Consider the following 23,581-nt stretch of genomic DNA (forward strand, 5'->3'; position numbering starts at 1 on the left):
AAGAGATTATATTTTACTGATTTATCGGAGGTGATTTCCCTTCGTTAATAAATTTTTAGCCTTTGTGTTTTTCTTCGTATTCCAACTGTTTTACTACGTATATGATGATTATCTCCTAGTTACCCTGAACGAGGATTATTTTCGAATTTAATGATTGAATGATCCTATACACTCAGAATTTTACCTTATTTCTTAAATCTTCTGTTCATAATATCACATATACTTTCCGTAATCTTCATTACATTACTCATTTTTATTCTTAAATTCATTTTACCCAGAGTTTTTTCAGACTTGTTAGGCAATACTTTTAACTTATTCGTTATATTTTATGAGTGTAATTACTAAAACACGCATTTTCGTGTATTATATTATTCAATGTTAGATGTAATTTTTAACTTTTTTCGTTCTTTTCAACGTTAGCGATCTTCAACATATTCTGTATTTTAACTTATTTCATACATTTTCTAATCATATAGATGACTTGTATTTAATTTTAGATGTAACATTTCTAGCTTGTTTTGTACATTTTAACCTTCACACTATTTAATATACTTAAATTTTTAACCAGTTTATATTTTCACACTGTATACATGACTTTTACTTGATTTCTCTCATACATTTTAACCTCCATGATTTCCAATATAGTCCTAATTTTAACATAATTCCTGCATTTTCATATCATATACCTGACGTTTATTTAATTTTATGTGTAAATTTTAACTTATTTTATATTTTTTAACGTTTTTAGTTTCCAAAATACTCTGAGTTTTAACTAATTTGCTATATTTTCACACTACGTACATGACTTTTACTTCATTTCTCTCATACATTTTAACCTTCATAATTTCCAATATAGTCCTAATTTTAACCTAATTGCTATATTTTCACATGATATACCTGACTTTTATTTAATTTTAGGTGTACAACTTCTTTTCTATATTTTAACGTTTTTAGTTTCCAATATACTCTGAATTTTAACTAATTTGCTATATTTTTACATGACTTTCATTTAATTTATAGCTACTTTCATACGTTTTAAACTTCGTAATTTCAAATATACTTTACATTTTAGTTTAATTCCTATATTTTCTGACCATATATATGAGCTTTATTTCATTTTAGATGTAATTTTTTTCATACATTTTAAACCTTCGTAAATTTTGAATTTTAAACTTTAATTTTAAACATTTTACTTTAATTTTAAACTTGCTTATTACATTTTTCTACCATATACCTAACTTATTTAATTCTATATGTAAATTTTAACTCCTTTTCTGTTTTTTTATTGTTTTTAGTTTCCAACATACTAAGAATTTTAACTAATTTCTTATATTTTCACATGACTTTCATACGTTTTTTCACTTCTAATTTCAAACAGGCTCTTAATTTTAGCTTAATTCCTCTATTTTCTTGCCATGTATATGAGCTTTATTCAATTTTAGATATTATTTTTAACATGTTTCGTACATTTTATACCTTCGTAATTTTTAAAGTACTCTAATTTTGAACTTGTTTATTACATTTTCCTACCATACGTATGAACTTTAGTTAATTTCAGATGTAATTTTCATACTTTTCTGGCACTGGGTTTCTTTCTAGTTTCCAACATACGTTAAACATAGAATAAGTTTAACTCTGTTTTATAATTTTTGATTGTAATTGCGCATGTGATTTTACTATTTTTCAGCTAAATTAACACGCTTAAATTTCTTAAACATAGAGATTGATTTCAATTAAGCATTTTATTTTACAACCTTTAACTGTTATTCATATCCAATTCGTTGAATAGCCTATACTTAGTCCATATTTTATAGTACTATTTTAATTTGCCAATTCTACAATTTATCATTCTGTAGTACTCTTACCATGACTTATCCTACTACTTTACTTCATTATTAACTTCATTCGCATTTTCAAACGTTAACATTTCCTGCATATTCTGGTATTTCCCTTTAATTCTTAATACCCTTTATATCTGAATATATGTTTTTAAGCTCTTCAGTGTTACCAATGTTCAGTTTTGAATCTTGATTATCATTAAGCTAGTTTGATAGATTCCGAATTTTTAGAATGAAATCTCAACTTTCATCCATAATTTTAGACCCATATTCATTCTTTCATGTACTCGTACAAAATTCTTTCTTATTATTTTGAACGCTCAGTACCTCTTAATTCAGTAATTTGTACTAATTGAATGCATTCTACATCACTTTAAATGTTTCGACTATGCAAATTTTCATTTTATTACCTTTTCCTACACTAAGTATGGATATTTCTGCCTTCATGAATGATTTTCATGTGAAATTGACGATTATTTAGGTTACATATCCAAAAGAAAGTCCTAATACATTTACAGTATTGAATAAGAAATGAAGGACCATCGATTTTACCCATTGGTTACCATTTCATCTCTTGAAAGTTTGTTTTATTGATATGCATTAATTTCTAACGCGTAATGTTAACACATTTTCTTAACTTAGTTCAGTTCCAACTTAATTCACTAGACAATTTCATATCTAGACTATTTTTTAATTTCTTAGACTAAAATGTTCTTTTCGAAAATGTCAGTTTGCATTAATTTATTTACCAATTTATTTTCTTATGAACGAAATCTTGTGAGGTACTTTACACAACATATATCATTACCAATATACCCATATTTACAGAAGGAACCACAGAGAGAAAGAGACATTTTACCCAAATCTCCACTATAATTTCGAATATTTTAACCTTCTTCATCACAAATACAGAACTTTCTTCGTACAATACGTATCATAGCAGTTAAACATGTCTTACTAATACACATTTAATGAGGAATATCCCCTTTTCAATAAAAAATGACACCCAAATAAGTGTTACGTTTTCTTGTAATTGTACATATATGTTTGCATTACAGGAACTTTCTATGCATTTTCGAGAACTGTAATTTGCTAAATATTACCTCTTTCTGAAATAAAACCTCCAAACACTATTCAAATCATTCATCTTCACCTGCAGTATTTCCCGCAGTACCGAATACTTATCTTAGAACTATTTTCTTAAGAACTAAATACGATAGAAGCATATTTCACTATAGAATATTTAAGGTTTTACCCAAATGAGGATATAACCTTTACCGAATTTTAGTTATTTACCCAGAATTCCAACAAATTTTAGAAAATGTGCTATAGAAAGCAACTTATTTACCTAAACATGAGTCTTAACAGATTTTTATCGGCTTCAGGTTTACTAGTGGGAAAAACCTGAAGTTCACTTTATCTACCCTCGTCAGTATACACAGAAAAGTCATGAATCATTCTGTAGTACAATTAACATTTTAATACTAATTAACTAATTTTAATTAACTTTCAATTAAGATTTTAAAAAGAAAATATATTTATGCAACATATTATCAAATTATTCCCAAGCATTATTAAGATAAATGCAATTAAATATCCACGTACACACTACGAAAATCCCATTCATTAATAACAGTAAAACTTTACCAACACTTAAATGAAATGTAAAATCTTTCAATGCATTAATATAAAACCTGAGTAACATACCATTTCCTATAAGCAGTATACGGTAAAAAAAGAGTATTCTTATAACTTATCAAGACTTAAGAGGTAAGATTAAGGTAAAGAAATATTCATTTAAAATATAATAAGAAACAGTTGACAGCAAAGTAAAGATACATTTCAATATAAATAAAACATTTTTTTATTAAAATACATACTTACTAATTTTTTTTTCTTACAAATTTGCTATTTGATCACGTAAAGATGACAATGAAATATTCTTTAAAAAGTCTTCATTATCATATATACAACAGCAAGTGTCCTTATAAAGTTTTTGAGCAAGTCTTTTAAAGTTCATTGACAATATAGCTTTGTCAGTATTATTCATAGCTTTTTCCCGAGTTGTCTCCATTATACAGGAGTGGCGACGTTGACTTGGATGATTGACCGCACAACCCTCACAGATAAACACCTCGTTGAGACTAGTTAAGTACTCCTCGTAAATAATATTGTTAACTTTTTGCATGCATTGCTCGCTAGTTAAATGTTCCAACTGCTGGCATTTAGATTGCCGTTTTCTTATCTCATGCGGTAACACATGTTGAAATAGGGTAGTTTGGATAGTTTGTGTTATTTCACTGTATAAATCTAAAAGTTTATCGGTTTGATATGACTCTAATTCAAAACAATCTGCTACGAGGCGGAAACCACCGTAGGGACTTTTAAAAATTTCTTGAAGAACACATTGCGCGTTTGCAGAAAATACCGCCAACTGATTATTGGCTATGAAGGATGCTTCCGAATACTTGAAATTAAATTTTGGTAATTTTTTCATGAAATCATACCACGTCTCAGGAGTCATACTCACACCCTCAAGAGAAGATCCACAGTTGAAATTATTCGTTTCTGCAAAGTTTTGTATAAGAATTCGAACATTATTATTTCTACTTACAACGATGGAAAGACGAGACATCCGTTCTAATGACCAATAATTGCTCACTTCATCATGATTTCGTGATGACTGGTAATGACGACTCAGCCAGTCGTCCTGGGGTACCTCGAGCACCTCATCTTCTAAACATGGTTTCTTACGCGGAAAAGTTATTTCATTCATGCACGGTATAGGAATTGTGTTGTCATAATTACCAAAGTCCATTTCATCAGAAGAACGCTTCACTTGTGGAGATATAATTTTTCTAAGCGTCAAACTTATTCGAATAGTCTTCACTTCGGGCTGGGATGGAATACCGTGTTTCCAGACTACATTAGTGGGGGGTTTCATCACTAGAAGCGAACCGTGCTCCAGACTCAGAATGTGAGTCATATAATTCTCTCTTGTAAAATGCATCACTCGCGTCAACCGTAAATCAGCGTGGGAATGCAGTAGGAAGGATCCAGGGAGCTTTCATCGTCTCTGTGCACGGATATCTTGGCATCTCCGTCAGGGTATTTGTTAAGCAGAACGTACTTATATTTTTCGTGGGTGCGGTCTTCCACTTCACTTTTAATTTGGTGCAGCATAGGAGTCCAGGCCTGGGCGACGATCGATGTGCCCGAAAAACTGTAGGTGAGTCCATCTTCATCCCCGAAAGCGCAACAAAGTCGAGCTGGAATATATTGGTGGCCGTAAATATTCAGTTTCACAGGTTGGAAAGGATACGTACAAAGCTCTTCAAAAATAGAATTCGCCTTTTCTTTACTATGAAAATCTTTGAAATAGGATAGTATTAACTGATCATCAAATATTTCGGTCATCGTGAGAATTGTAAGAGTTAAGAATGACTGCTTTTAAGTACAATTCGTCAAGATTTGCAGTGAAATGAGAAATCTACTGAGATCGAATATTTCTAAACTTATTTATATAATCATTTACTGATAAATAAGGATCATTTGATACATTCTTTTAATCGGTAATCGCCTTATTTATTCCGTTAACATCATGTTTTCCAGAACGATGTCGATATATCGAACCTTGTCATGATGAATCATCTAAGGATAAACAGATAGGGTAGCCCGTATCACCATAAGTTGATAAACCATCGATTAGGGAAGCGAGGTTTCTTAAAATGCGATGTGTACACATCTTAGAAAATATAGGAATTAAACTAAAATGTAAAGTATATTTGAAATTACGAAGTTTAAAACGTATGAAAGTAGCTATAAATTAAATGAAAGTCATGTAAAAATATAGCAAATTAGTTAAAATTCAGAGTATATTGGAAACTAAAAACGTTAAAATATAGAAATGAAGTTAAAATGTACACCTAAAATTAAATAAAAGTCAGGTATATCATGTGAAAATATAGCAATTAGGTTAAAATTAGGACTATATTGGAAATTATGAAGGTTAAAATGTATGAGAGAAATGAAGTAAAAGTCATGTACGTAGTGTGAAAATATAGCAAATTAGTTAAAACTCAGAGTATTTTGGAAACTAAAAACGTTAAAAAATATAAAATAAGTTAAAATTTACACATAAAATTAAATAAACGTCAGGTATATGATATGAAAATGCAGGAATTATGTTAAAATTAGGACTATATTGGAAATCATGGAGGTTAAAATGTATGAGAGAAATCAAGTAAAAGTCATGTATACAGTGTGAAAATATAAACTGGTTAAAAATTTAAGTATATTAAATAGTGTGAAGGTTAAAATGTATAAAACAAGCTAGAAATGTTACATCTAAAATTAAATACAAGTCATCTATATGATTAGAAAATGTATGAAATAAGTTAAAATACAGAATATGTTGAAGATCGCTAACGTTGAAAAGAACGAAAAAAGTTAAAAATTACATCTAACATTGAATAATATAATACACGAAAATGCGTGTTTTAGTAATTACACTCATAAAATATAACGAATAAGTTAAAAGTATTGCCTAACAAGTCTGAAAAAACTCTGGGTAAAATGAATTTAAGAATAAAAATGAGTAATGTAATGAAGATTACGGAAAGTATATGTGATATTATGAACAGAAGATTTAAGAAATAAGGTAAAATTCTGAGTGTATAGGATCATTCAATCATTAAATTCGAAAATAATCCTCGTTCAGGGTAACTAGGAGATAATCATCATATACGTAGTAAAACAGTTGGAATACGAAGAAAAACACAAAGGCTAAAAATTTATTAACGAAGGGAAATCACCTCCGATAAATCAGTAAAATATAATCTCTTATTAAATTGTGATGACATGTAGCAATTTTGCAGATATTCAGTCATAGAATAAATACAAGTAAGAAAATAATTATTTTCCAAAGACTGTGAAGGAAACATTTTATTTTATATCTGTTTCTAGAAAATAACTGTATCAGTCACTTAAAACACCTACTTGATATACGTTTTTAAGAACTCAATATAAATAAGCAAGTTTACAAATTATCATATAACTACTAAATGCCTAAATCATCAAATTAAAAAAGAAAATAATCTAAGCACACGTCCTTTTTCTGTGACGTAGCAACAACTCTACTCGCATCCACTTCCTGATAAGGCTTCCTGTCTCCATTTTCAGATAAGCCTCCCTTCCACGGCTGAGCCTTCCTTCTCGGGAGCTCCCTAAAGCTCCCGAGCCAGAACTGTCCTTTGTCCTCTACTTGTATGGTTAATAAATGTCCACTAAGTGAGTTTGAATATGGATTTACCTTTGGAAGAGGTACGAAAGATGCACTTTACCGGGTTGTTGGATATGTCAGACGTTTTAGGGGTGAACAATACGTAGCTTTGATTTCTCTAGACATTTCGGCTGCATTTGACTCTGTTATTGGTCTTCCTTGTTGCATGGTTTAATTGACTTAAAAATACCTAGAAATTTGTTTTATATATTTAAAAGTTATTTTAGTAATAGAAAAATTGTTTTTAATTGTTTTAAGAATAAGAGTAAAGAATTAATAATGAATATTTATAAGGGATATCCTCAGGCCTCCTGAAGTGCTCCCCTGCTCTGGAACATTATTTTAGATAACTTGCTGAAGCAGAAGTTGTCTCAAAATGTGGAATTAATTGCATATGCCGTTGATATTATGATTCTTATAAAACACGATTCCCTTGAAAAAAATGGAAAAATTATTTGATGAAACTGCTCTAATACTGAGTGATTGGCAAAACAAAGAAAAATTACAAATTTTTATTTAGAGCTGGACGAATGGAATTGAAATTGTATGAAGATTATTTAGTTACAAAGAATGTTTTTGAAAAATTTAATATTCCTTCAATACATCCTTCAAATAAATTTGGTTTTGTTTTTGATAAAAGTAATCCAACTGTTGATGTATTTGATATTTATACAGATGGTTCTGGGGTCGGAGGGAGCGTAGGAGCTGCCTTTGTTGCTTTTTTATTATGGAACTGAGGTGGATTGTAGAATGTTTAAGTTGAATATATATAATTCAGTTTTCCAAGCAGAAAGTGAAGCGTTCAACAAACCTTATTATGGATTAAAAATACCTTGTTTATACTCACGTCTGTAAATATTTATGCTAATTGCCTGTCCCTTTTACATGTTCTCTCCCGCCCAGGCAATTTCAATCCATTAATTGCCAAAATTAAGAGTCATTTAGAAACTTTGAGTTCATATTTAAATATTAAGCTACAAATTTGGGTTAAAGCCCATATAGGCTTTATTGGTAATGAGAGGGCCGAATGCCTGGCTAAGCAGGCGGTCTCAAATGTCAGTGCAATGGATTTTGAAGTAACAGGTTCGAAGAGAATTGCTATTCGAAGAATGAAAGAATTTTACTTTAACAAATGGAAAATACAATGGTTCTCTTCACCTAAAAACAAAGGATTTATGGAACTAAATAAAATCACGAATAAAATGACATATATAAAAAATATTGATGTTAATCAGGTTTTAATTGGACATGGTAGGTTTCCGTTCTATTTTAAGCGATTTAATTTGCAGGAATATAAACTATGTAATAGTTGTTAGGTTGATGGTGATGCTAGGTATTTTGTGGTTTATTGTAGTTTAACAGCTCCTATTAGACAGATTTTTAACATTACTGATTTTAATGCAAGTGCCATTAATTTTAAAGTTTTTAAATCATATACTATTGCTCTAATGATCTAATGAAGTTTATCAATGAAAATAAGGCGCTTGCAGGAATCTTCTGTTAAAATTGAATTCTGTATTTTTATGGGGTTTAGATGTCTGTGGTACTCTATGTTTTTTGGGGTGTGTGTGTGTGTGTGTTGGTTTGTATGTGGAGATACGGGGGCCTCTTCTTTTGAGCTATGGGGACGCTCGTGTACAGGTGGGCTGAAGGAAGCCTCCAATTCTTACACATGTGCCTGTTTACCACGGGGCGTTCCAGTTCTTAAAATGGATATCAAATGATAAATCTTTTATTTTTGAAATATTCACGAAGTACTTACTTCATGATATTTCAGTCAAATTATTTTCTTTTTAACTGTTAATAATTCAATATACTCGAAATTTATAGACCTCTTATTTCGATATTATATATAACTAAGCTGATGGATTCTGTGAGTGCCATTTGTTACCAATAGTACAGAGTTTCTAGCATTCATTTTCCTTTAGTCGAGATCCGATTGCTATGTATTCGGCTTCTAGTAGAAGCTCATTTTGGTTCGATTACCGGCTGCTGAAGGCTGCCTACATCGGAATTTTTATCACAATAATGTAAATACTAATCTCTTTATTATCTTTCTTGCCTCATTCTTTTAGTACTTTGAGGTAATCAAATTTTCCATTCTCAAGAGACAACTCACCAAGAAATAGATACGGCATTCATCCACTGACTATAAAACTGATACCTTCACGGTAACATGCAAAATCAGTCTCGTCTGCGACCAGAATCAAAATCGCTAGTACTCCATCGTTTTAACTCTTTGGCCATATCTCAGTATCTGGGATGTATAGTATTATACAATATTGCGGAAAATATTGTGTCATAAGGAATACATTTTACATTAACAATGTAGTTCTTGGGTTCAACGTTTTTTTGATTTAATAATCACACAAATTTAAAGCACAGATTAAAACACAGATTGCGTTGGATAATATAGTTTTGAAGGAAAACTGACACCTACCGTCGGCTGCGATATCTTTGTGAATGATTAGCTGATGTTCACGCTACGCATGAAAAAAAATCCAATCAGCCCTTCCCAAAAACTGGGAATAGAATCAGCGGCAAACCATTAGTTATTCACTGATAAAAGTATTATTGATTAACAATGGTCGAGTATTACAGCGAAATTAACGGCACTGGATTTCATAGTGGAAGGTAGGCTCAAAACGATGGGCTTCTTAACTCGCAAACAGTAATAAACCAATATTGCCGTGTAGAAGAAGAATTAATACACCTTGGATACCTCAGTGAAAGATAATTCCTATAGCATCCATGGAAAAATATCAACAACAAAAGAAAAATTTCCCAAGGCAAAAAGCATGCAGTGGTTAATATCCGTTCATTATTTTAGAAAAATTCTTGAAATAATCAACACACTCTTTGATATGTCACTTTATCTTTCTTCTGTTCTCAGGTACAACTTTCAGATATTATCAGAAAAAAGAAATGACAGCTTCAGAAGCTCTCTCAACAGGGTAATGAATCATCGATCAATAATTTGTGGCGATTATCCTCAAATTTTACTAGCAGCTAGATTTTTTTAGTTGAATTATATCCTACCCTTTTTGACTTATGTCATAATTTTCATTCAGACTAAAAAGTTAAGCAAAGTTCAAGGTTAAATCCATTGCTAAAAATTGGATTGTAACCACAGCTATGGTCCATTGGAGCATCCTCCTCTGCCTCGTTGAATATTAGTTCCTGCTATATCCCGGACTTGCTAGAAGGGTAAGAAATTAGATAGTAGCTATGCTGTTCGTAAGTAATGTGAAATTTTAGTTGCAAGTAGACCAACCAAGTGTTTAGCTTTGAATTAGAATCTTGTTTTTTAAATGTTTGGAATTCTGCTACAGGCCAAGCGGTGTCTCCTTTGTTTTGCAAAGGTTGGGATAGACAAATCGTTATTTCAGTTTTTGTTTCAATTTTAGTCACCAGCAGGAGAGACTTCATAAATTTTATCTGGTTTTTAATTTGACTAATTTTTTGTGCTGTCAGTTAGGTAATTAATAAAAGTCATTAAGCTTAATTAGCTGTTAGGTTGAATTTTCATTTATAAAAGTCATTAAGCTTAATTAGCTGTGAGGTTGAATTTTCATTTTATATTAAGTCAGACCACAGACTTATAAAGTCAGGGAGAAAATAGACTTATAACCGAAGTTACTATTAGCATGAATATGAATGAAACGGAATAGCAATGAAATTATGTATAAAAGTGTAAGATGTGTGAATGAGAAACACAGAAACGAGCTTTACAGAGTAATAATACATACTATGATTGCTTAAAATGATTACTAAAATTTCAATAAATAAATAAGGAGACACTGTTAATAGGCACTCTTTTTATTCAAATGAAATTAAGACTTTAACAGGAGCATCTTTCGATGCGCAATTCAGGACATACATGATCACATGTTACAATACAATTCTAATCTTTTTCTTCATTAAAACAAAAATTAAAAATAAATACAAAAAGAATCTGCATACAATAATCTATCAACTACATTATAAAAATGTAGGAAGCCCCGATTATAAAAATGTATGTACAAGTATGAATATAAATTAATAACCATTTTTACTTGATACTATATACATCAGATTACATAGTCCCTATAGGAAAACGCTTTTTACAAGCTTTATGGTTATAAAGTTTCACCATAGTAAGATAGAGAAGGACACTTGAAGACGTGTAGCACCAGTGTTTGTAGCGAAATTCATGCAGATACAGAAGAAACCCATACATTAACATAATGCATAAAAGAGTAAGCAATAAATCCTTTGCACGAGATATTTTTTGAAAGACTTTGTGACATTTTATGAATCACTTTCTTCAAATGTATTTGAGCATGAAATCATTCCTTTACTATTTATGAATGTTTTGAGACAGCTTGTTCTTACAAATATGCGTTAAATTTAATTAAAAATCTTTCCTTTAAATTTAAACAAGAATAGCGCAGGGAAGAAGATATTATATTATTTATTCCTAAGTATATGGTCAATGTACAGATTATATCGCAGTTTCTTCTGTATTTTAAGGACAGCGAGCCACTTACGTATCATTTCTGTAAATAAGGATATATCCAATCCTGATTAGTGTTGAATTATATAAAACTTAAAGAATATATATTTAAGTTAAAAAGTATACATGTTGGAAGATATTAATATATTTTAATCGTAATGCTCTCAACAGTTGTTGTTAATTAATTAGTATTAACCTACGTTTGCGTTATATTTCGATTCAATACTAGACTCTAGAAAAGATTTAATTAAAAAAAGAGAGAAATAACTTCACCAGTTTTATCAATAAAATTTGAAAGCGGTTTAGTGCAGCAGTAGTTTTACAATTACCACTCTTTTGGGGTGCTTAGATCAATTTATTGTAATACGCGCTGTATTTAATGAATCGTTCATGAGCTTAGACACAGCCTAGGCTTATGTTGACTTTCAGCATTAGTAAATATCATGAAGAAAGCTACTAGTTTAATGTTACCCTATTTTTTCTTAAATGATTGGATATTTCTTGACAGAAACAAACTTAAAAATAAGCCATCCGTGGGAGATTATGAATTTCACTGGCAGCAGTCATACTGAAGGATTTGTGTTTTTCTAGAGAAACTTTTAATTATTTATAGGTTTATTAGGTAATCTTTCCATTTAAATAAATAAAAGCAAAATAGAACCAAATGATTCTATGCCAATACTTATGACATTAAAAGTATCTTTCATTTATTAAAATAAAGCTCTGTAAAAATTACTAGTAGGGCATATCATATTTTAATTGCATTTTAAATTATTAATAATTTGAAAGATAAATTAAAGGTCTTGTTCTACATTGAATGTTAATTTTCTGGAAACTGGCTAGTTGCCAGACCGTGAAGAAAATTAATTAACAACTTATGTCTCGTGCAATGGTAACGCTAGCGAGATCATTGGATAAAAAGTGGCTTGATAATAACATAACTTAAAATGACGTTACGTAGTCTGACGTAAAGACATAAAAATATGGAAAGTTTCCAACATAAATGTGTCTAGCTACAAAAAGCATAACAAAGAATAGAGCCTCTCTTCTTCAAGGAATCATGGATATTATACGCATGCAAATATACCTTATTATCAATTTATAAGGAACTGTTTGAATTTAACATCTCATATCAAGAGGAAATAATATAAACTTTCAAACATGTCCACATTTGTGATTTTATATATTATTATTTAAATCTGTGGTACATAATTTATCTTTGGTCATTTATACTTTGAGAATAAAGATAGGAAGAACAATTCATACTGATAAATATTTCAAATAATAAACAACCCAACATTTGAGTAAAATATTAAGTCACTACTTGTGCATTCGAAGTGTGAGTTTCTAAGCTCTCTTCGATGACCGATAAAGGCGAATCCCTTGTATCACTTTCTTCTACCACACTGCTACATTCGCTGCTGTCCAGATCCTTTAAATCTCCAGAACTAGAACTTTGACCTAAAGAGGATTCTGACAGTTCATCCACTGGGGAAGAATTATATCCACTGGTTCGGACATCGTGTTCTTTGAGCATGTGCTGGTCCAGGCTTTCAGAGCTCTCGAAGACTTCGTTGCAAACAGTACAGGCATAGTCGAAATGCTTATCATGAGCATCGACCAAGTGGCGCTTAAGCTGCGCGATGGAGGGAAACGTTTCGGAACACATTTCGCAAGGATGAGTGGTGGATGTGATATGAATCCTCATGTGCTCCTTAACATGGCATTTTCTAGAGAAAGTCTTACCACAGTGGGGACACATGAATGGTTTCTGACCGGTGTGTGATTTTAAATGGGCTTTTCGATTCTCTTTACGAGCAAATCGTTTTTTACATAAAGGACATTCGTAAGGTTTCACTCCACTGTGTGATCGCATGTGAATAGTAAGATTCCTGGACAATGCAAACTCTTTATTGCACTCTGGGCAAGTAAACTTCGCCCCCTGTGTGTGTATTCTCAAGTGACCTTGAAGATTACTCATGCATGGGAAAACTTTATCGCATTCAGAACAAGGAAAACACTTCTTCCCATCACTCAACTCACTGTCACCATGGGATCGAAAATGGTGTTGTTGCATATCAACGGACGTATCGAATACTTCAGGGCACAAAGAGCACTTTAAATTACCAGTATTGGATTTCTGATCATGAATCTTACTATGGTTTTGAAGATTCGTCAAAGTTGTGAAAGATTTGTTGCAATCTAAGCATTGAAAACTTCCTATTTCTTTAGGTAAGTCTCTGTGGAAAAAGGTATGGTTATCTAATTCAGCCCTGAAGAAAAATTTCTGATGACAAAGCCTGCAGTCATAGGGTCTAGCATCTAAGCCGTGCTCCAGCATATGTTGTTGAATTAAATGAGAAGATGTGAACACGGAACTACACATATAACAACAGTAACTGGAACATCCTTCGAACGTGTGTTCAATTAAATGGCATTGCAGTTTTGCAGGGGAATCAAAAATCTTAGGACAAAGATGACAAGCATGATTCGTACCTTCTTGGAGGACATGCGACGTCACATGAACTTGTATTTCGGCCTCCGTTTCGAAAGACATCTGACATTTAATACACTGGTAAGTTTTCCTATGAGAAGCTCTGTGTTTTTCCAGTTCTAATATATTTTCAAATTTTACATGACATTCACTACATCGTAAATCGTCACCTTTTGCATGAAAGCAATCTTTACACATGTAAGAATGATTTTCTTGGGTACCTGTTATAATAAGTTGCTGTAAGGAACTTTGACGTCCGCAAACACAACAGGAATGCAATGGTTCTGTATTTTTCAAATGAAATTTTGCGTGTACTTGGACTTCAACATCAGACATAAGAGTCTGCCTGCAGATAACACAGGGCGCTGGTAGTCCTTGAGGATTATGCTGATGGAGATGGACATGAAAATGTTCTTCCACTTTTAATGCGGTATGACATGTAACACATGTACTATCTGTTACCACTTTGCAATGAGCCAATTTATGTTCTGCTAATGTCCCAGCAGAAGGACAAATCTCATCGCAAATGTTGCACTTGTGTTTGCTTGGACTCACCGTATGAGCTTTCATGTGATTTTCTAATTCAGTTCTAGACTTACACGATTCATTGCAATATGCACAGAATAAACTAAGAGTAGTTTGACCAGGTTTTTGGGAACCAGAAGTTCGTATGTTATGAACTTGTCGCCTATGCACACTAAGCGATGATTCAATGGCAAAACTTGCATCACATATATCACAACGCAATTGTTTTTTATTGTTCATAGAAAAATTAATATCGCTGTCAATTTTTGGACACGGTTTGAGACTCAGATTCTGAACACTGTCCACATCATTGCCAGGAGCTGATACTAAGTTTTCAGTAGAATGTTTTTCTTGAATATGACGATCAAGAAGATATTCTACATGAAATTCTTCGCGACAAAACACACAAGAAAATGGTTTTTTATGACTCTGAAGATGAAGTTGCAATTGTAGTTCTGTTGGAAAGCATAAATCACATAGAAAGCATCGAAATGGCTGCAATTTCGCCAAGTGGGCTACTTTGACATGTAAATGAAACTCTATCTCAGTTCTAAACATAGAATTGCATGAAGTGCACTTATACAAGTGGCATTCGTTGCTGTGTTTCACTGCGAAGTGAACCTGAATATTCACTTTGGAATCGAATATCTCTTTGCACAATGCACATTGAAATAGTTGATGAGCATGTATGTCCATGAGATGTTTTTGTAAATGATCCGGTTTCACAAACATCTTTAGACAACTTTGACAGCCATATTCTGTAGCTGTGGCCAAATAATGGTTAGCAACATGAGCATCTAAGAGTTCTTCCGTAGGAAACTGTCCATCACATTCGGAACAACTAAACTTTTTTACTACAGCGTCAAGATGGGTTTTTAAGTGAGTGCGGAAGGATTCGAAATCAGGCAAAGCTGCATTACATTGGCTACAGAGAAACGTTCCTGGGCTAGGAAAATGAGGAGTTGTGCCATTGAAAATTGGAATCTCAGGCAGTGGCAAATGTCTGGGACTGGAATTTTTGCTTCTGGACTGGGACTTTTTCTCAGCATAATCTTTAGGAACATTTGCTTCTCTCTCGTGCATTGTCCTTACATGATCAGCTAAAATAGCTGTACTAGAGAAGGCTTTGTTACACTGAGAACAATAAACATTTTCTGAGCCGCTTTCTACAACTTCACTAAAACTATGCACAGACAATGTGTGCTTCTGAAGGCCGTGTAGACTGCTGAATCTCATAGTACAGTACTCGCAGCCATAAGGATTTGTCGATGAAGCATTCTGCGAACGTGAGGGTGTGTCAGGAGTTGCTCTGGGATTGCTCATTGGACTTGTCGAAGAAGCATGAGTAGTTGAAGACTCCAGACTGTTGCTCATTGGAACATGAGACTCCTGCATATGTTGTTGTAATGAATCCATAGTTGGAAATTCATTCTTGGTGCAAAATCCACAAGCAAATCTAGCAGTACTAGAAGTTTCTTTAGGAGTTCCTTCTTCATGATTCTGTAAAAGATGTACTTTTTAAAACTTCACGGAATTATGAAAATATATATTTCATTAATTATTATGTAATTCATGCTAAATATCACTTTATAAACAGAAATTGAAAAAGATAAAAGATTTTGAGGATTACGTTAGAATTAATACTTCAATGGTTAAACAAAATCATACAGAGAAGCAGAACTGTATTTTGTTTACTAGTTAAGATAGTTAAGAATACAGTATCATTTTTCACTCCTTTGAGAAAATATTGTGCATGTAGTCATGTGCTAATACTTGTATAAACGTGTGTTCACTGCGCTTTCAATCTATGTTTTTAACTGCACTTTCATATTTATCTTCTACAGTTAGGCATTATTGTTAGTGTCAAAGTTGGATGAGTTTTTTCCGAAAGATTTGAAAACGCAATACTTTCAAATTAACATATTAGAAAAGTATTATTTGACAGTAGACGCAGAAGTAGCTTATTGGAAAAGTACAGGTAGTACATTGGTAAGGTATTAGATGTGATTTAAATAATTTCTCATTGCTGTCGCTAATATGTGTACAAACACGCATGCGCGGTTCGAACCAACGCATTGACTAAACCTGAAAGATAGCGCAGAAAATTCTCTTTACCCTTTTTTGTCTTTACGGCATTTTTCAAACCTATAGAATAAAGGAAGACATGATTTACGTGTTTTAGGTAATAAAAATAGATAAATAATAAAGCTTTGTAACCTAAATAAGTCAATTATAAAAAGAGAGTTCTTGAATCCTTTAAGACTCAAGCTTTTCAACCTGACAGTATTATTGGAAGAGTTGCTCCACCAGTGGCCGAGTGGTGAAGACTGCTGAATACTAGTAGTTCGACTAAGGTTCGATCTTAGGCGAACGGGGCTTCTCGGTATGGTTAGTTTTCCGCACGCATAACGTGAATAAGAGGAGTTCTTATTATTCTTCTTATTATTTTTTTAGTTTCCATTACCAAAACAGGCAGCCAAAGCCCACCACCAAAGCAGACAGCCCTCGCGTGCTTTACGGTATTCAAATAACCTCATCTAACCTCACTGGAAGCTGTGATCTGGTAAAATAGTGACAAGAGTTGACTTTTTAAGGTTGCGCCAATAAGTATTATGTATTTTTCACATTTGCATAATCGAGTTGAAAAAAATTGAATGAGGAATGGATACAATTCTTTATAAACAAAAAAAAAAAAAAAAAAAAAAAAAAATAGAAAAGTTAGCAAAGGAAACAAAAAAAGTACATTCAATTTCTGCCACTTTATGTAGATTTTTAAACATATTTAATGACCTTCTTGCCATCTGTTTTGTTCAGTTTATTGTATTTTTTTCACAAACAGGTTTATATTTATTGCATGTGCGTAGATATAAAATAGCTTTTAACACTAAATATACATCTAACAATCTCACTTACAATGCCATAAATCAAATTTTTCAAAATTTCTGCGTGAAATTCAGCAGCTTGTTAAGCAATTTAGAAAAGACTCTACCAAAGATAAATTTACCTAATTACATTAATGTAATGCAGTATTATAATTAGTATGAGATTATAGTAATGTAATTAATTCCCCTGATTTATTAAATTCAGATTGTTGAAGAATCTATAGTAGCTTTATATTTCAATCTAATAATTTGATTGCTTCTCACTGGTATACAAAACTTCTATTTTTTTAGAGTTGGGACATGAATTTCTTCGAATCCGAAACAAGATCTTAAAACGCTTTGTAATCTCTCTAATCTTTCGAATTTCATTGCTCTCGAATCATACATATAACTATAATAATAAAGGAGGAAAAACTTTCAATTTAATATAATTTTTTTTGTAACTAAAGCATAATTGCAAATTAGTATTTAATAAAAAAATTACGATTCTAATTTTAAAAATACACTTATATTTAGTAAGGAAATTCAGACGACATACAATTAATGAAATGTGCAATTAAAATCTTGAATTTGGACGTCCATTTTCTAAGTATAATTTGTCAAAAATATCTGAGTAAAAGTTGAAATTTTTTAAAGCTTTTCGGAATATTTTGAAATAAAATCAAGTATACTCAAGGAGAATTATTTCCAAAGTTAGCACAGACAAATACTAAACATGGAATATTAAATTTTCTCGAAAAAATTAAGAAAGGGCTACTTAAGGCTTCGAGGAGATGATATTGGTTACGCAACTGTTTATTATTTTTAACAAATTCTTCTATTAGATGTCAATAAAGCTTTTCTCTCCAAAATTCGACGCTAAATCCTTAATTACTTTTTTAGGATGGTTTACCAAAGTTTTGAATAACGAAAAATATCGCGAAGATATAAATTTTCAAATCTCGAATCTTTTGAAAGATTCGCGGGTGTTTATGTATGTCCCTTGCTCAATTTTTCTTGAAATGCATTTCTTTATTATTCATTGAGATTAAGTGCAAAAATTGAGAGGAAGAAAACGCATTTCTTTTTAATGTTATGTCTCTAAAGATTAGTTTCGTTTTCGCTCTTCTTTTTTTGTCTATTTTTATTGTCAAATATTTTTAAATGAAAATTTAGAAACTTGCGATTAAATTTAACTTGCATTTGGAATTGTTATTTTAGAGCTGGGTTATTAGATTTCTTTTACTTCTGTTACTAGTTTACTTTTATAATTATTGTTTATAATTTTTTGTAAAATAACTGGAAAGCTCCCAAAATTATTGCACGGAGATTCGAGGTGCTGCAGTCGTGCGCATTAGCCAACAAATGTCATTCCTCCTTTGGAAACCTAAAGCATTCCTTTAAGGATCATTTGTTTCACACATTTGAGTTCTGCATTGAGAGGTTTCGGCTCTGAGGAAAAAAGCACACCGAACTCTGTTCCCAGTTTTAAGACGACTCCAGGGGATAACTCGGAGGTATAAGGTTCAATTCTCTCTTTTTCTTTTTAGTCTTAATATCCCCTAGACAAAGTGTGAGACTGGTCGTGACCTTCAGGAAGGTCACGGATTAGCAAGGTTTTAGAGCGCTTAAAATAGGACCTAAGATGCATATAAACTCCTTTTTCCCACCTATTGTGGAACAAAGGTTTATGTTTACGAAAACGTAACTGCCTTCATTGGCAGTATGCTCAATTAATAATGCTTAGTAAGCACATAAGAAGTTAGTCTTCGTTGATAGTAGCTTAGTCAGTTAAATCTATAGAAAGAAATTGATTAAAAAATTTCTTTTTCTTCTCTTTTTTTTTTTCACTTAATTGTAAGCGAATATTGTAATCGCGGTTTTTTTTTCTCCCCCGTGATATCTATACATACGAGAAAATAAAGCACTCTTTTCTCCCAAATAGATTGTAAAATGAATTCAGAAGAGACTTTTTCGTGGCGTCTATACGTAGATGAATACATACGAATGTATTTCGCATAACTCAAAAAAAGAGTAGCCACAGAACGCTGAAATTTTGTGTATGGAACTGCTTAACATGAAGCTGTGCACCTCCCTATTTGGTTGCAATCGGCTGCACCAAACGTGTGTGTGAGTATACGTATATATATATATACATATATATATATATCCAATCTATTACCCGAATCAGCGAACTCAGTTTTTTTTCCCTCATATGTTGTTAAATATGTTCATATGTGGGTAAATTGTGCATTTTTTGCTTTAAAAGTGATTGAATTATGTTGCTCTAATTTTCCGGTTACGGCTTTAGTTAATCTCCGTGCAATAGTTGTAGAATTATCAGGGGCCGATATTCGATTACATTTGAAACTTTAAGAAGAATAGCAAATTAAGTCAGTTTGTGCACCAACTTCAGTGCATTATTGCCGAGTGGGGACAAAATTAACTTCACTTGTGTGCACAGAAAAATCTGTCTTCCAGCCCGCTAGGCGAATTGCTTGTTTTTGCGTAGAAACTCTAATTTTAATTGTAGAAATCTTTTTTTCTTTTAACTGTATTCAATGAAGTGCAGCAAAAAATGTGCTTTACATTTTTCGCCATTTTACAATTTTTCATGAGCAGGCTTTGAGTTTTCATGTACTTTTGCCTGGCCGGGAACTGAGAACTGAATTAATTGAATGAGAAAAATATCTTTCTAATGAAATTCGAGGAAATAATTTTAAATGAAATACAGCCAAAGATGTGTATAATTTAATAAGCCGTACAAGAAAGGTACGTACGTATGTAGGTATCTCAGATAACTCAAAAACAATTAGCCGTAGAACGTTAAAATTTTGTAGGTCCTGCTATAACATCTAGTTGTGCACCTTTTTTTTTATTGCAATTAGTAGCATATATATACTTGCCTTGAGGGATCGGTTAATTAAGTTAGAATAATTCGAGGGAACAAGTTTAAATGAAGTGCAGCAAAAAATGTGTCTAAGCGGAACAAGGAAGTCATGTGTTGCCCCCCCCTTCAACTTTTTTTTTTTTTTTTTTTTTTTTACGTCTTTTACAGAGAGTAAAATTTGAATTAAATATGCCTAAATGAATGCAACCAAATTTTGTTTCAATTAAAAGCAAAATATATAGCGTTTTTATCACAGAATTCAGTGATGAAGAAATTTGCTTAATTTTAGCTGAATTCGAAACTGCTTTTACGGAATAACTTACCTTCTTGTGTTGCAGAAGTGCTTCCAGAGATGCAAATGTTTCCATACATTCCGGACATTTTCCTTGCGTTTCGGGAGCATGTTTCTGTTCAACGTGTTGTCTTAGACACTCAGCATTAGAGAAGGTTTCTGAACAAAAGTTGCATTGGAGTGCTTTTTCATTCGTAGATACCTCATTATCATGCGTCGCTACATGCATCTGAAACAAAAGTATCATAACATTATTCTCTCCCTCTTAGACACATTTCAAAATTTGTTGTTTACAGTATAAGATTTTAGAACAACTTTAATTCTGTACGCTTGAACATAGCAGTTTCGTAAATATAACAATAATTCAATACAATTCATGAATAGTTAAAATTGAGAGTAAAAAAACAATTGTAGCTATGCATTTTCTCTCGCCCCCCCCCTCCCAAAAAAAAAGACAACTGTAAAATAAATAAATAAATAAAAATAAATTCCAAGAATGGGTTAAAGAAATATTTTCAGGTTTATTGATTGTTTGTTCAAGGCTCAATTTAAGCAATCGATGTACAATTTTAAAAAAAGATTCTTTGCTTGAATTTCACTGAAACTGCAGAAATCTTGGTAGAGTTCCTCGCCTTTCTCACATTAAAATTATACGAATAAAATTTGCTTACCTAGGAAGAGTTAAAAAAATGCATTGTTGATCTTTTTTCCTTTTACATAAACACGGGCATATATTTAGTTCTAAACTAAACAAATTAGTAACTTTTATAACCGGTAGATGGCGCTACCTAAATGTAATGCGTAGATCTGGAAAGAACGGTCGGATTAGAACTGTGTGTATTTAATTGCGCGCGTGTATTCATTAACACAGAATTTAAATGCTAGGATATGAGTTTTCTTAATAAATGACAAATCACGACTAAATCTGAATGATTTTTTTTTTTTACGAACTCGAGTTTTAGTTAAAAACACTAAATTAAAATCTGAGTACTTTGAACATTATTGAATGAAGTATCACTGTAGGATTTTGTGATCTCTACAGTCTGATAATCTTAATAAATTTCAATCAATACCTACAAGTCTGAAGATCTTAATAAATCCAAATCAATAACTAAAAGTCTGATAACCTTAATAAGCCATTAAGTAAAAGTGTTTGTAATCTCTTTGAGTCAATAACTGTGTGTATGACTTTTTTGTACGGCTTATTAAATTATACACATTTTTTTGCTGCCCTTCAGTTAAACCAATTTTCTCGAATTATTCTAATTAACCGATCTCTCAAGGCAAGTTCAATACGACATCAAAAACTGCAAATTTTGAAATTGAATACCCTGACCAATTTTTGTCGTAAGGGAGTCAAACTTCTTATAATTTTATTTTTTCGTAAGACATATAAACCTTTTTAAAATATTAGTATAGGAACTTGGATATCACATTAAAAGATAGACTTCTTTATTCGTCAATTTTTTTTTTAAGTCCGAAGGGGCTTTGTCCCTGAAGGACTATTGTTTTCGTTTTGCGTTTTAAAAGGTTGTATCACTTTTAAATCGTTGCCACCAAATACTATCGCCCTGTATTATATTTGAAGAAATTAAATAATGAAGAATCTGCATAAATGTATGTATGTTTCTCGCATTGTGATGAAACAACAGTACTTACAGCCATCCAGTTTTGAATAACGTAATCCTACTGCGAATATGAGCATCTGAAGAAATTCCAAATTTGATATTTGGAATTTGTTTTATGATCGATTTCATATTTTGTAAAACTTTAACGAATTTTTGATCAACAAACTTAGCGATTTAAAAGCGAGCAATGGCAACACTGTACGGGGAATAAAAAATACCTTTTTATCTCCACCGCGCGGAACTGCGTATCGGAAACTCTGAAGATATGCTCATTTTTAAATTATTTTGCGACATTGCTGAACTGAATTTTATAGTTTAAGTTCAAAGAACATTTAATATGCTACATGATATTTAATAAATAAACGTAACACACAAAACGTTAAAAAAAAAAAAAAAAAAAAAAAAAAAAAAAACGCCCTTTTAGACGTAATTTAAATTCTGAAATATTTCAGAATTTTTTTTTTTTTTTTTTTAATTTGACGCTGTCAAAACATGAATATTTTCATCGTTACATTACTTCTGTTATTGGAAGTATATGACTACCACCAACGACTGCGAAAATAAAAGCCGGGTAAGGGGGTGGGTATATACATATTTATAGTATATACGTTTGGTACTGTCGATTGCAATAAAAAGGGAAGGTGCACAATAAGAATAGTTATAGAAGTCTCACGAACAAAATTTTAAAGCATTCCTATATACAAAAATTCTACGGGTAATCGTTTTTAAATTATACGAGATACATACGTACGTTCGCACGTGCAAACGTCAGGAAAAGTTCTCATTTGAATCAATTTTAAATCCATTTTACAATCCGTTTTAAAAAACGAGTCCTTTATTTTGTCCGTGAGTATAGACGTCGGGAAAAAAAAAAAAAAAAAAAAAAAAAAAAAGTGGATTCAGGAAAGGTCAAAATGGATATTTCGTTTGAAATATGATACCCGAAATTTTACGCTATTACAATACTTCTTTTACTTTATACAAGGAAGTAAAAGTTACCGGAATTCTATATTCAGGAAAAATTCTCTGGAAAAATATACATGCTTGCAAATATAGCATTACTATATCATTTAATATGTTTTACTTTTAACAGTATGGCGCTAGACTTTCTACCGTAAATTCTTTGCTTCTGATGAATTTTGTTGCCCGCGTTTGGTACAGGCATTAATTTTAATTAAATCCAGTCCATCAATGGTTAAATGGTCATCAATGGGGAATACTGGTAATTTGTTATTTTAGATTTAGTTCTTTGATGGTGGAATGGGCTGATTATTGTA

The 23,581-nt window shown here is 31.8% G+C and overlaps 2 protein-coding genes across 3 annotated transcripts in view; both read right to left on the reverse strand.

Moving 5' to 3' along the window:
• Window positions 1-4,856: 4,856 nt before the first annotated feature.
• Window positions 4,857-5,255, reverse strand: LOC146999514 (DNA oxidative demethylase ALKBH2-like). Its single transcript, XM_085809814.1, has one exon. It carries the CDS (start codon window positions 5,253-5,255, stop codon window positions 4,857-4,859), a length of 399 nt encoding a protein of 132 aa, XP_085665940.1.
• Window positions 5,256-10,922: 5,667 nt separating this feature from the next.
• The window catches only part of LOC118192763 (uncharacterized), a 475,278-nt gene continuing 462,619 nt past the window's right edge, over window positions 10,923-23,581 (reverse strand). For both annotated transcript variants that reach the window (XM_085826561.1, XM_035363775.2), the window contains 2 exons: window positions 20,708-20,905; window positions 10,923-16,133 (listed from right to left, as the gene is read on the reverse strand). In XM_085826561.1, coding sequence (XP_085682687.1) covers window positions 12,927-16,133; window positions 20,708-20,905 — 3,405 coding nt within the window. In that variant the 3' untranslated portion in view covers window positions 10,923-12,926. The remainder of the gene's footprint in view (window positions 16,134-20,707; window positions 20,906-23,581) is intronic.

The sequence above is a fragment of the Stegodyphus dumicola genome, chromosome 1, assembly GCF_044657685.1.
Source record: "Stegodyphus dumicola isolate Sdum_Otavi_A_Nest chromosome 1, ASM4465768v1".
Lineage (NCBI taxonomy): Eukaryota > Metazoa > Arthropoda > Arachnida > Araneae > Eresidae > Stegodyphus > Stegodyphus dumicola.

What these genes read in the sequence shown, in the direction of transcription:
- LOC146999514 (XM_085809814.1), bottom strand. Translation starts at nt 5,255, where the DNA reads ATGACCGAAATATTTGATGATCAGTTAATACTATCCTATTTCAAAGAT.